Consider the following 14,116-nt stretch of genomic DNA (forward strand, 5'->3'; position numbering starts at 1 on the left):
AAAACCAGGATTTCTCGGGTTTTCTGTTTGTTTCGGCTGCGCCACGTGCCCTGTGGGATCTCAATTCCCCCGACTAGGGATGGAACCCGCACCCCCTGCAGTGGAAGCACGGAGTCTTAACCACTGGACCTCCAGGGAAGTCCCCAGGATTTCTGGTTTTAAATTCTACGACTAGTGAGCTTGATCATCATGAGTGTGTCACTGTATTTCTCTGACTTTTCAGTTTTCTTCTCTATAGTGTGAGAATAAATATACTTACAATTCAGGGTTGCTGTAAGAATTAAAGGAAATAATACAGAATATATAAAAAAAGAAAATAAAACACTTGAACTTTTCTTATTACATCTTTAAATTTAGCAGCAAAGCAGCTTCGTAACCCTAACGCCTTAGTGGGAAGTAAAAGAGTTAACACGCATTAGAAAATGTGTAGAATTGACACGAACCAAATGTCTTTCCAATACAAAATAAGCTTTTTTTTTTTTTTTTTTTTTTTTTCCGGTACGCGGGCCTCTCACTGCTGTGGCCTCTCCCGCTGCAGAGCACAGGCTCCAGACGCGCAGGCTCAGCGGCCATGGCTCACGGGCCCAGCCGCTCTGCGGCATGTGGGATCTTCCCGGACTGGGGCATGAACCCGTGTCCCCTGCATCGGCAGGTGGACTCCGGCAGGCGGACTCTGAACCACTGCGCCACCAGGGAAGCCCCAAAATAAGCTTTTAAACTTGAGGATTTTTGTCCCTTTTACCTGTCACTCTAAACACCTCAGGAACCTAGGTAAAAACTGAAGATGGCAGTTTTATGATACTGAATAGAATGATAATAAAAACACCAGCTGTTATCTACTGAATGTGTGTTATGTACTAATCACTGTTCCCAAATGCTTCTGTTCTCTTTCACGTTGTTATGGCTGGGGAGGGACTGACCCTGGATTCAACCTCTTTTCATGTGTGTCGTCTCCTGACAAAAAAGCAGACCAGTTCTGTATTTGATTAAACTTTTATGAATGTTCTCTACTGCCTCAAGGACCATAATTTGGGTTGTCAACCTGAAGCTAGGAATGACATTTTTAAGAACTATCCTCTGCTTGGCACTTGAGGTTAAGAATGACTAAATTTCAATTTTGAATTATTCTTTCAATTCATGATGCTCTGTAGTTGAGAATTCCAAAAAATGTATAACTCCTGTGCATCGGTTCTTACTGTATGTACTTTCAAGTATTTATGTTTGTTAGGTATAACCATAATATTGGCATGCATTGATTCATTCATCCAAGTCATAACAGAATACCATTATTTTAGATAATGTTCTATTTTCAGGAGAATATAACAGTGAATGTCATGTCTTTCATCAAATCTGCCTTGATAAACTGTTTCTTTGAAGGCTACCTAAACAACAATAACAACAAACCTAAAAGTATTCCTCCTCACTTCTTAGTTTATCTTTTATTGGTACGTTTCTTCTTTTACAAATTCCTCTCTTTCTCCACAGATTTAAAAATAAACTACAAAGTAATTTTCTTCTCCACATCCTCTCTTGCTGATTAATGTTGCTAATATTGGCAGTCTTTTAGACTTCTGAAGATCATAGAATTAATGTTTGCTGCATTGAGGGGATTTTTAGTGCTCTGTATTACAAACTGTGGCAATGTTTACCCACTTTTACATGCTGTTTACTATTCCTGTTTATACTTTTGGTGAAAAAATACTGGCTCTCCATCTCACAGGAGTTTGCAAATACTGTCAAAATATATACATAATATTAGCATGTAGGACACTATTCTTGCTTTCTTGACAAAATATCAATGCCTGGCAAAGGTATACTTGAGGCTGTCTATTTGGGGGAATAGACTGAAGTTAAAAGGTAAGTATGAGCTCCTGATACTACCCATAAGTATTTGGTCTTCTATATCCTCATGGGAAAAGCAATATACTTTATAAATTCTAACCTTTTCTTGTACAAATTTGAGTAAGGTATCATGTGTTTCAACTAAAACATCTTGGGGCTTTAGAAGTTTATATAGAATACATTCCATGATAAGTGGGCAAGTGGGCATCAGTACTTTCTTAAATTCTGATTAGCCAAAAAAACTAATAGTTAACATGGCTGGGTGGCCAGCCAAGGGAGATGTAACACGTGCTCTTGTTTCCACAGAGTAGAGCCACAATCTCTCTATGCCATTTTAGAGTATAAATATGTTAAGGGCAGGTATGTATGGAATTAGTATATCTTCAGGGTTTAGGAACTATAACGTTAGGAAAGGTGTATATGTGTAGGAAATCTCAAAATTGAGCAGATTATACTTCAAATCAGTCATTTCTAGTTTTGGGGTCAGGACTTCAAATCTCTAGAAAAACATTTTCTGTCTGTCAATAGAGTGGTTATATTTTAGAATTTTCCAACTCATATCCAAATTAACCAGTGTAGTATATTTTAATTATTTTGCACCCTAGGTTTAGTCTACATTTAGTAGAATTTACCTAGAAACATGATTTGATGGTTTTAGATTTATTAACAACATAATCTGTGAACATTGTAATGTAAGTTTTGGGGTTTGCAAATAAGAGAAATGCTGTAATAAATAAAGATATATTACACTTCACTTGCTTTTTGAGTGGTATTTTCTGCTGCCTTGATCATTTATACTACGCATACTCATGGAGTACGTTTATGAGCTAGAAACTGTGATAGACAGAATATAGTTCCTGCCCCCAAAGTACTCCCTGCCCGGGGAGGGAGAATGCTGGGTAAATAAACAATTACTTGTCTGGACTCCCTCCACATGTTTGTGTGCCCATTAGAATAATTCATAGAAACAAAGATAAAATATCCTCCCCACCCCAAACATAAGCCTTATTGGCTTGTTAATCACTCTATACCGTCTCCGCTCATCACAAGCACATTTTACAATGTGCTGTATGTATTAGAGCTTTTACTGTAAATTCCCCTGTCCAGAATCAGAATCCCTATAGTATAAAACAGTGCATCCTGCTCAGTCAAGTGAATGTTCCATCCTATGTTATAGGTATGTGATGTCTCTGAAATAGTTTTCTTCCCAATTCTGTTGCCTTTCTGGATCGACTCTTCATTACCTCATACCCACAATATGGTCTTCTAGCTGGTGTTTTCCCTCAGCCTCATTTAACTACAAATTCTCCCTGATGCTTAAATCTTATTCTTATTTCAGAGTGTACCTAAACTCCTATTTGCACAGCATTTCCCTGGGCACTCCCAGTGACACTTACTTCTCTGAACTGTAGGTTTTATGTCTACACGGTTTGGTACTAGGTCCTGGAATATCTCATTTTATGGAGACTTTTTTAAAAGATTGAACTATAGTTGATTTACAATGTTGTGTTAGTTTGTGGTATACAGCAAAGTGATTCAATTATACATATATATACACATATTATTTTTCATATTCTTTTCTGTTATGGTTAATTACAGGATATTGAATATAGTTCCCTGTGTTATACAGTAAAACCTTGTTGTTTATCTATTTTATACATAGTAGTTTGTATCTGCTAACCCCAAACTCCTACTTTATCCCTCCCCCATCCCCTTTGGTAACCATAAGTTTGCTTTCTATGTGGAGACTTGTTTTATGTGTATATTTTTCTTTTGCAGTGCAGCAGGAAGCTCCTTCTGGATGGGAACCATCTTTTATGAGCTCTGACCATAACGTCATGCAACTGAGTCCTGTGAGTATCTTGCGAAGTTCCTTTTAAAGTAGACCCCTCAAAGCGTTAAGCATAGTGATGAGCACCCAATACAAAGTCAAAAGTCACATACTGAAAGGATGCACTACCGAATTTTTCTAATGATCACATAGAAAAGCCTGCTTAAAAAGTGCCAATATGCCAAAAACCTCTAAGACATTCTCAGTATAAAAAGCTGGTCATTTCTGTAGTCAGTGCACATTAGTTCAATGTAGTGTTCAAAGTGAGTTACTTACTAAGGCAAATTTTTTGTTAAGAATCATCTGCTCCACCAAAGATGACTCATTATGGAAGAGGTGGGGCTGCATGTGGCTCCACATATGTGGAAACCACCAGAACTCATCCACAGACCTCAAAAGACGGTCATCCCCTTCATCTTCCTCTTCAGTTCCTTGGGTGGGGGGGGGGAGAGGAGAAAGATTATTCAATTAATTTTAGTTATACTGATTGCCTGTTTATCTGAATATCTATCTGTCCATCCACCCATCCGTCCGTGCATCTAATTATGTAATCGTATATATATATTTAGAAGGTACCATTTATAGTATCTTAGATACATATAAGACTTGGAACATGAAATGTAACAAAGGAAAATCTGTTACTTGGGGAAAAACCAGAGACTGTGATACAACTCTTTTTAAAGTTTTAAAACATGAGACATGGATATAAAATCACTGCAAGATGGAAGTACACAACCATTCCAAAGAACTTTAGAACTTCTAACGTTTAGGATACTTATATAATTTGCAGTTTGGAGAGAATGGGGGATAAGTCGGGAATGTAGTCAAGGGAATACGAGTGAGGAAATGTGCAGCAGAGCTCTAATGGTTGATCATTAGACATGAGTTGTGACACAACAATTGCAACAAAGTAATTCCATAATTTATTTGGGTTACTCCTTAAGTCTGAGAGGAAGGTACTCAGTACATATTTAGTGAAAACTAAGGCACAAAAAGGAGAAAAAAGGGAAATGTAGGAATTATTATTGAGAAAATGAGAGAAAACTGAAGGAAAGAGAAAGCAAAGACAGTGATAGAAAGAAGGTGAGAAGTGGTGAAGTCACTGTACAACAATCCAAGTACCACCCTGCTCCTTGGTGCTACTTATATTCCTCATGTCTGCCCTTTCTCTCAAGTTCTTGGAAGCAAACTTTCCATCAAGAGACCTGTGTTTCCTTGAGAGTCAGCTTTGTTGTTGTTCCTCTGATTTTTCGTATTTGAGCTTGTTTTAATTCCTCCATTTTCCACGACCTGCAGTTTAGCTGAGTGTGAGAAATCACACAGTTCTCTAACTTATGTGAGGGGGTAGGAGTCTCTTTTTGTATTTCCCCAGGCAGAGTTTCTTTAATAAAGCATGAAATGAGAGCAGTGTAAGGTACCTGTCCTGGCATATCATAAAATGATATTAATCATCACAAAATGATGCAGCCACACTTTAATTTCAGCCACAACACTGGATCCAGTAAGGTCCTAGAACAGGGGTTTCTTCAAATGATGTCCCTTCTTTGTGGAGAAAAAAACCTCCTCTCATATTTTCAATAGCAGTTCTGATGTGACTGGTTCTGATAGGGCGCTAGGGGCTAAAGATGGAGGATCGACTGCTTTCCCGGCTCAGCCAACTGAGCCGGTGCTTGTTACCACTCTTCTTTCATTTAATTTTCCGAGAGAAGGAAGGCAGAGCCTATTGATAGGAGAAGAATCAGATCCTATGATTTACTGTGCAGTGAAGGAGACCAAAGATAAAGGTGTAGTATGAGGCTGTTAAGGTTGCTCCACTGTATGCAGGAAGAACAGAATCAGTGACATAGACTGAGTGGAAGAAAATAATCTCTCAACACGGAAAGTCTTCAATTTCACTTTCATACACTTAAGTAGCAATACTCTGCTGATATGAAGGAACTTTTTCTCTCTCTGTAAAGGGCATCTTTAACTTGAATCTGCTTTATTTCCCTTATTTTTTCCTCTTCATCATACACTCATGTTACCAGAGTATAGTTGAACAAGTATAGCCTTTTGAGTCAGAAATTTTTAGTTTATTTGTAGTTTCCAACACATTTGAGTTGTGTGATTGTGGGCAAGTCACATAACCCCTTTAATATTGGTATTCATGTAGGCAAAACATACGGATAGCAATACCTATTTTATTCTATTTGGGAGGAAGTGTCTATACAGTCCTGGCACATACTGGGTAACCTAAAATGCCCATGTCTTTCCCTCCTGTATTTCTTGCTCCTGTTCTTCTACATGTCTCTGTGAGGTTTTTTTTTTTTTTCCACTATAATACTGTATGGGGGGGGCACTGACATGAGTGTTATGTGGCAGAGGGGACACTGTATTTAAGAATGTAAGAACTGGGCTTCCCTGGTGGCGCAGCGGTTGAGAGTCCGCCTGCCGATGCAGGGGACACGGGTTCGTGCCCCGGTCCGGGAAGATCCCACATGCCGCGGAGCGGCTGGGCCCGTGAGCCATGGCCGCTGAGCCTGCGCGTCCGGAGCCTGGCCTCCGCAATGGGAGAGGCCACAACAGTGACAGTGAGAGGTCCGCGTACCGCAAAAAAAAAAAAAAAAAAAAGAATGTAAGAACTGATCAAGCCATTATATTAATTGACTGGCCTGATAAACGAGTCACCCACATCGAGCATTCTTGGGGCTTCTGAGTGATTATCTTACAGCTCTGGGAAGCCATCCAGAGAGGAATGCAAAGGAATAGGAAAATGGAGGTAGGGGCTTAGAATATCTGATGACCCCAATCATGGCGAAGTCTTGCGTCCTGCTACCTTTCAGGTGATAAATAAGGCGGCCCTGGTAAAGAAATTTTAGCTATGTGCGACTGGTGATGCTTAAATACATGTTGGGTTTTTGTTGTTGTTGTTGTTTTGTTTTTACATAAGGATTATGTCATTTGGTTTCCCTGCAATTAAACATCTCTACTTACATACTCTCCTCTTGTTTAACATTTTGTATGTCCTCAGGACACCATATTAGTTAAGATTACAGTCAGTTACTTGTTGCAGTTTTACTTTCCCATACTGAAAATAGGCAGATGTCTCTTGGGGTTTCCCAGTAATCAGTTCATTTCTGATTTCCACCTCCCCTGGGAAGAGTGAGCTGAGATTTCCTAGTTTATGAAAAGTCATCCTTCCTACTACCTTTAATCTCTATTTCCCGTCTCCTATAGCTCCTATCTTTCCCTGCATCCTTCTTCTTATCTCTTTATTCATTTTTCTAGTTGGCCTTTATCCAAAGTTTATTTATGAGGACAGCACAACAGATTTCAGAATTCTTTGGAAAGATTGCTCAGGTATTTGGTGTCCTTTCCTGAATATCATGGTGAAATCTGCTATTAAAATATTCATACATTTTAATCATGCAAGAGTCAGACAAACAATGTCTGCCCTCTGACAGACATATAAAATCATAGTAGGCATAATTGTATGCCTTTCCTTTTTTCTTTATAACTCTCTCTTATCTGATTTCCTTTAATCCTACTTTGGGGATGTTTTACATCAGAATTAATTATATTGAGAACAAGTGTCTGTTGCCTAACACTTTAAACATCATGATAAAAAAGTTGAAACATAGTTATTCGTGGTTGGATTGTGCTGGCCTCTTGCTACTCCCTTATTCCTCCACTTTACACACTTTTGCCAGAACTGGAGAGGGAAGAACTAGAAGTCAAATTCCTCAATTTTAAGTGTCATTTCTTAAGTTGTTACAAAACTACACTGAAATTTTATAGTTAATGCAAATTATTATTTTATTATGTATCTATTTAAATAACATGTCTCTTCAGTATTTTATCTGTAGTATTTCCTACTCTGATATTATATTAAAAACCATTATTGATTGAGACTGTCTTAAGTGTTTTTCAAGTATAGTCTCATTTAATTCTCACTACAACCCTATGCGCTAGGGGCTACTGCTAACACCATTTTATAGATAAGGAAATTGATGTTTGGAGAGGCAAAGTAATTTGTCACAAGTCACTGGGAATACTGGGATAGAACCTAAATTCAGAACCTGAAATCTAACCCAGATTACACAACTCTAAATTCAGGACCCTTAACCATCATTCACTGACCAAATGTGGAGTTTAGAAATAAGATTAGCATTTACTAATTCATGTAACATTGCTCTTCACATTGTTAATTAATTCTGTGATAGAATTTACAAATACTATCGGTTTTCAGTGATTTGGGAAAATATACAAACCTAAAGAACCTATAGATAAGGGGAAGGAACCTTTTGCCAATCAGCTTCCTTAATCAAGGATTGCCAATTAAATGATAAAAACCCATTTTTTTTCCCTAATACATAAGACTTGGGCTCTGACTGACCTTAAGTTAAGAGTATTTTTTGACACTTAAGTAGCTATATGACCTTGGGCCCCTCTAAGTTTCTATGTTATTATCTAGAAAACAAGGTAACACATTCTTTAACTCCTAGGATTCAATGAAAAGGTACATGAAAATTGCTTAGCTAAGTATCTAGAATATGGCGCTGCTCACTAAAAGGGAACTATAATTTTTATTCTTTCATCTCTCTATTTCTCACAAAATGCACAAATCTTTCAAAAAGTAAAGTACATCAAACAAGATGAAACCCTCTCCTGAAATGAAGTCTTACTAGTATGACAGTGCTGTTTTTCTCCTTCCCTTAAAGACTGAATAAAATAGAATTTTTAATAGAAAAAGGAGTTACTCATTTAGAAAGGAAGGCTGTGTGATTCAATTAAACTTTACTATATTTAATTTTTGAAGGATTCAGAGTATTAAATTTTATATCTGTTCCCATTGAAAACTGATTTTACTGGTTTTAGACAAGTCTAGCTAAGTTTTTGTGGAAGCTTGCAGGTCTTATACAGACAACAAAACTCGTTCAAGCCTTTTCCTTAGATTCCTCCTGTGTTCTACTGTTCCTGGCTTAGAGAGAGGATATACCTACTGTGAGCTGTGGGAAGTACCCAAGTAAGGAAAGAGGTCAAATCTTTCAGAAACAAGAATGAAGGAGAGCCACTGGCTACAGTCATTCTTTAGCATTCATCACTGGCAAAAAACTGAGTTGCCAGGAGTGCTTTATTATATTTCTATTATGTTTGGGAAAAAGTTAATTATCCTTAATATTTAGAGTGATTTTCCTTCCTAACACAACATGGTCAAATTTTATTCTCTGACCTTGTTCCATATAAATACTAATAGTTAAAATAAAGGTAACTTTATTTTCATTCAATCATTTATTCATTAATTCATTTTTTTTTCAATAGGCACTGTCCTACTTGCTGGTGTTACAGCAGTAAAGCCTTTGTAGAGTGTTCATTTTAGTGAGGGAAGAAAGACAACAGATAATTTAAAAATAAAGTACATTCAACATCCATTCATAATAAAACATTAGAAATCTAGGAATAGAAGGGAGCTTTCTTAAGCTAATAAAGACTTTCTATAAAACTGTCCATTGAAAGAATTCCCCTCAAGAACAGGAAGAAAACTACTGAAGGATTTCCCCTGAGGTCAGGAACAAGATATGAGTGTTACTATCACCATCTTTAATGTTTATGGGAGATCCAAGCTAGTGCAATAGGCAAGGAAAAGAAAAAGAATTCATAAAGCTTAGAAAGGAAGAAATAAAATTTTTACTATTCAAAAATTATATGACTGGATTGGTAGAAAATCCAAAAGAATCGATAAACTATAAAATTAATAAGTGAATGTAGCAAGGTTGCTAAATACAAGATCAGTACACAAAATCAATTATATTATTATTATTATACTATCAAAAGAGAAATGGAAAACTTTAAAAAAAGACACCATTTACTATTGCATCAAAAACCCCACCAAGGAATTAATATAAAAACAATAAAGTTGTATCAAGTGTAGTTAATGAGGACCTAAATGTGTTCAAGAATAGGAAGACTCAATAGTTAGGATAGCAATTCTCCCCAAACTAATTAATAGATTTAATGTAATTTAAATAAAAATTAAAGGTTTTAAATTTAAATAAAATTTTAAAAAATTTAAATAAAAATTTGAGGTTCTTTGTAGATATTGGTAAGCTGATTTTAAAATTTACATAAAAATGCAAAGGACCAAGAATTGCCAAGGCAATCTTGAAGAAGATGAACAAACTTAGAGGACTTACAATAGCAGATATTAAAATTAATTATAAAGTTACAGTAAATAAGACAGTATGATGACACAAATGGAACCAATGGACAGGAGAGTACAGAAACAGAGTCCACATATATATGGTCATCTAATTTGCGACAATGATGATACCATGGAACAGTGAGAAAAGGATGGTCTTTTCAATACTTGGTACCAACTTGACATGTTTACGGAAAAAAAGAAGGTATCTTGGCCCTTATCTCACACATACACAAAAATCAATTTTTTGTGTATGTATGTATCTCAGATAGATACATTTTAAGCATGTAGGAACATATTTTCATGATCTTGTGGCATGCAGAGATGTCTTTAAAAAGACACAAAAAAAGGAAAAAAAAGATAAATTGGACTACATTAAGATGTTTGTTCATCAAAAAATACCAGTAGGAATGTAAAAAAGATAAACCACACATTAGGAGAAAGTATTTGCAACACAGATAAGGGACAAAGGGCTCATTAAGAGTATATAACGAATTTCTACAAGTCAATAAGTAAAAGCAGACAACTCAATAAAAAAAAACCACTGAGGTATTTCAAAACAGAAGATATCCAAATGGTCAATAAATATATGAAAGAAGCTCAGTTTCACTACTTAGTGAAATGTACATTTAAGTCATACATAATATGATATCTCTACTGCCCACCAGAAAGGCTAAAGTTAAAAAGACAAATAATATTAAATACTGGTGAGAATGTAGAGCAACAGGAAAACTTACATACTGTTGGAAATAAAAACTGGTACAACCACTCTGAAAATCTGTTTGGCATTTTCTACTAAAGCTGATCATAAATGTACCACATAACTAGCAATTCTACTCCTGGTTGATAACCAACAGAAAAGAAGACATATGTCCTCTGAAGGACAGGTACAAAAATGTTCTTAACACAACTATGCAAAAAAAAAGCCAAAGACTGGAAACAACCCAACCATCCACATTGGAGGAATGGAATAAAGAAATTCTGGTAAATTCAAAAAATGGAATACTACAGAACAATGACGATGAAAAAATTACAACTATACACAATGATGTCTGCAAAACCAAAATAATGTTGAACAAAACAAGCTGTATATAGAAGAGTCCATACTATATGATTCCTTTTATACACATCTCAAAGCCAGGCAAACTAATTTATGATATTAGAAGTTAGGATAGTGGTTTTCTTTGAGGGAAGCTAGTGACCAAGGCAGCACAAGGGAGGGGGTGTGTGAGTTTCTGGAAGTATCTCATTCTTGATCTGCATGCTGGTTATGGAGCTCTGTACACTTTGTGAAAATTCATTGAGCACTATACCTATTACTTATGCAGTTTTATATATGTAAATTACAGTTCAGTAGAAAAAAAGCCCATTAAATAATAATATGGTGAATAAACTTTCCAACTATTAACATTTTGTAAAGGTGAAAAAATAATAGGTTAAATGAAATTGAATAATATGAAGAAAATAAAGTAGGGGAGAGACACAGGGAATACGGGAAGGTGTGAAGAAGAGGGGTCATAATTTTAAAAAGAGTGGTCAGAGAGGCTTTAATGAGAATAGTTAATCTCCTTTTTCTTACCTGTATGGTAAAATTTCCCTGAAAATCCCAGGTTGAACGTAAAATTTGTGATTTGTGCGCGCAAAAGATTCTGAGTATCAAGCAGGGCCTGAAATACATAATTTTTAAAAATATATCAGGTAGAGCATGGCCTTGAGAAGATATCTTCCTTTAGCATTCAAAAGGTAAAACTACTCCTTTAGACATGAGAGAATTAAATGATGGAAAGTAGTTTCTTTACCACCTTACAACTAGCAAGAAGCTTCTGAGATTACATAAATACATACTTATATTTATCCTTTAGCTGCAATAAATCAGCAAAAAATGTCAGCTAGAAAAAGGAAGTTAAATGAAAAGTTTATTCTTCATGTATCAAAGGAAGCAGTATCTAGTACATAAAATACATCTCCCTTTACCCCTCAGGGACGTAGTTCACCAGTTGTCAAAAGAAGGACATTCTGTTTAAGTGAAACTATGCAAGAACATATATTGAAAGAAACAGATTGTTGTTTTTCAGATATATCTTTGGTCTTCAAAATACAAGACTTTTCAATCTTTAAGTCTTAGATTCCCCAAAGATAGTGATTATTCTTCAAAAATGGATATCATGGTAAAGTAAATCTGTAATTTGCCCTTCCATTGAAAAACAGATAAAACCCCCTACTAATGACAGGTAAAGCTATTTTGAATCAGAGTTTTAATTGTTATATCCTATAAAGTATTTTTCATGCTATGAGTATTTAATGGACTTCTTTTCTTCTCCTTGTCCTCCTTTTCTTTCTCATTCTTATTTAAGTTCACATTCTTGTATTCCTCTCTCCCCCTCCCCCAGACTCTGGTAGTTGAGTGCCCACCTCAGTGAGGCAAAAAGTAACACTATATGGTAGACCTGTAAAGGATCTTAGTCAACAATTCTTTTATACATGAAGAAACTAAGGAGAAATGACTTGCCCATTTTCAAAGATAAAATTAGTGGTGGATCCAAGGTTAAGGATATAGATCACCTGATTCCATACTGGGTACTCTTTTTACTCTACCACACCAAATCTTTCCCCACCCTTCCATAGTACTGCTGGATCCACAGCAAAATCTTTTCTTAATAGTGTAGCTGATATCTGGAAGCTCTGCCCCATCATGTTCACAGTCTCAATGTTTTTTTGGGTATAAACAGATATACATATTATTCAGAGACCCTCTCATGATTGTATGTGTTCAACAGTTATTAGTTGCCATCCCTCTATTATTGATGCTGCTACTGTTACTACTCCTAATATGGTTGTTGTTATTGATAGATAATACATATCATCTCTCTGAACTTTTCCCTTCATTTATTAAAGTCGAGACAATTATCTAACTCATAGAATTATGATGAGGAATATTAAAGAGATAATATATATGGGAGTTCTTGATAAATTTTTTTAAAAGTGGCGTAAAATGGATGAAGAAGATGTGGTACATATATACAATGGAATACTATGCAGCCATAAAAAGGAACAAAACTGGGTAATTTGTAGAGACATGGATGGACCTAGAGTGTCATACAGAGTGAAGTAAGTCAGAAAGAGAAAAACAAATATTGTATATTAATGCATATACGTGGAATCTAGAAAAATGGTATAGATGACCTTATTTGCCAAGCAGAAATAGAGACACAGACGTAGAGAACAAATATATGGATACCATGGGGGAAACGGGTAGGGTGGGAGGAACTGGGAGATTGGGATTGACACATATACACTATTGATACTATGTATAAAATAGACAGCTGATGAGAACATACTGTATAGCACAGGGAACTCTACTTAATGCACTGTGGTGTCCTAACTGGGAGGGAAATTCAAAAGGGAGGGGATATATGTATATGTATGGCTGATTCATTTTGCTGTGCAGTAGAAGCTAACACAACATTGTAAAGCAACTATACTCCAATAAAGGTTAAAAAAATATTATCAGCAATATATTATATATTAATATGTATATAATTATATATTACTGATAATTATATCTATAATTATCTATATCTGTATATCTATAGCTGTATATTATATATATCTCATCTACTTTTTTTTTAATTGAAATATAGTTGGCATACAATATTATGTTAGCTTCAGGAGTATAAAATAGTGATTTGACATTTATACTATGAAATGATCAACACCTGAAGTCTAGCAACCATCTGTCCCCACACAAAGTTGTTACAGTATTACTGGCCATATTCCTTATGCGAAAATTACATCCCCATGACTTATTTATTTTATAATCAGAAGTTTGTACTTCTTAATCTCCCTCACGTATTTCACTCATTTCCCCCACACCCCTGCCCTTTGGCAATCACCCATTTGTTCTTAGTATCTACGAGTCTGTTTACATTTTGTTTTGTTTTGTTTTTTAGACTCTATGTATAAGTGAGATCATATGGAATTTATCTTTCTCTGTCTATTTACTTCACTTAGCATAATACTCTCTAGATCCATCCATGCTGTTCCATGGCAAGATTTCACTCTTTTTTACGGCTAATATTCTACCGTATATACATACCACTCTTCTTTATCCATTCATCCATCAATGGACCTTAGGTTGCTTCCATATCTTGGCTATTATAAATAATACTACAATGAACATAGGGGTGCACATATTTTTAAAAATTATTTTATTTATTTATTTTAACATCTTTATTGGAGTATAATTACTTTACAGTGTTGTGTTA

The 14,116-nt window shown here is 35.7% G+C and overlaps 1 protein-coding gene across 3 annotated transcripts in view; it reads right to left on the reverse strand.

Moving 5' to 3' along the window:
- LOC137223463 (bifunctional heparan sulfate N-deacetylase/N-sulfotransferase 3) overlaps positions 1-14,116 on the reverse strand; it is a 155,184-nt gene that overhangs the window by 84,720 nt on the left and 56,348 nt on the right. For all 3 annotated transcript variants that reach the window (XM_067735205.1, XM_067735206.1, XM_067735207.1), the window contains exons 3-4: positions 11,431-11,518; positions 3,950-4,104 (exon numbers count right to left, since the gene is read on the reverse strand). In XM_067735205.1, coding sequence (XP_067591306.1) covers positions 3,950-4,104; positions 11,431-11,518 — 243 coding nt within the window. The remainder of the gene's footprint in view (positions 1-3,949; positions 4,105-11,430; positions 11,519-14,116) is intronic.

Source organism: Pseudorca crassidens, chromosome 4 (genome assembly GCF_039906515.1).
Source record: "Pseudorca crassidens isolate mPseCra1 chromosome 4, mPseCra1.hap1, whole genome shotgun sequence".
Classification (NCBI taxonomy): Eukaryota; Metazoa; Chordata; class Mammalia; order Artiodactyla; family Delphinidae; genus Pseudorca; species Pseudorca crassidens.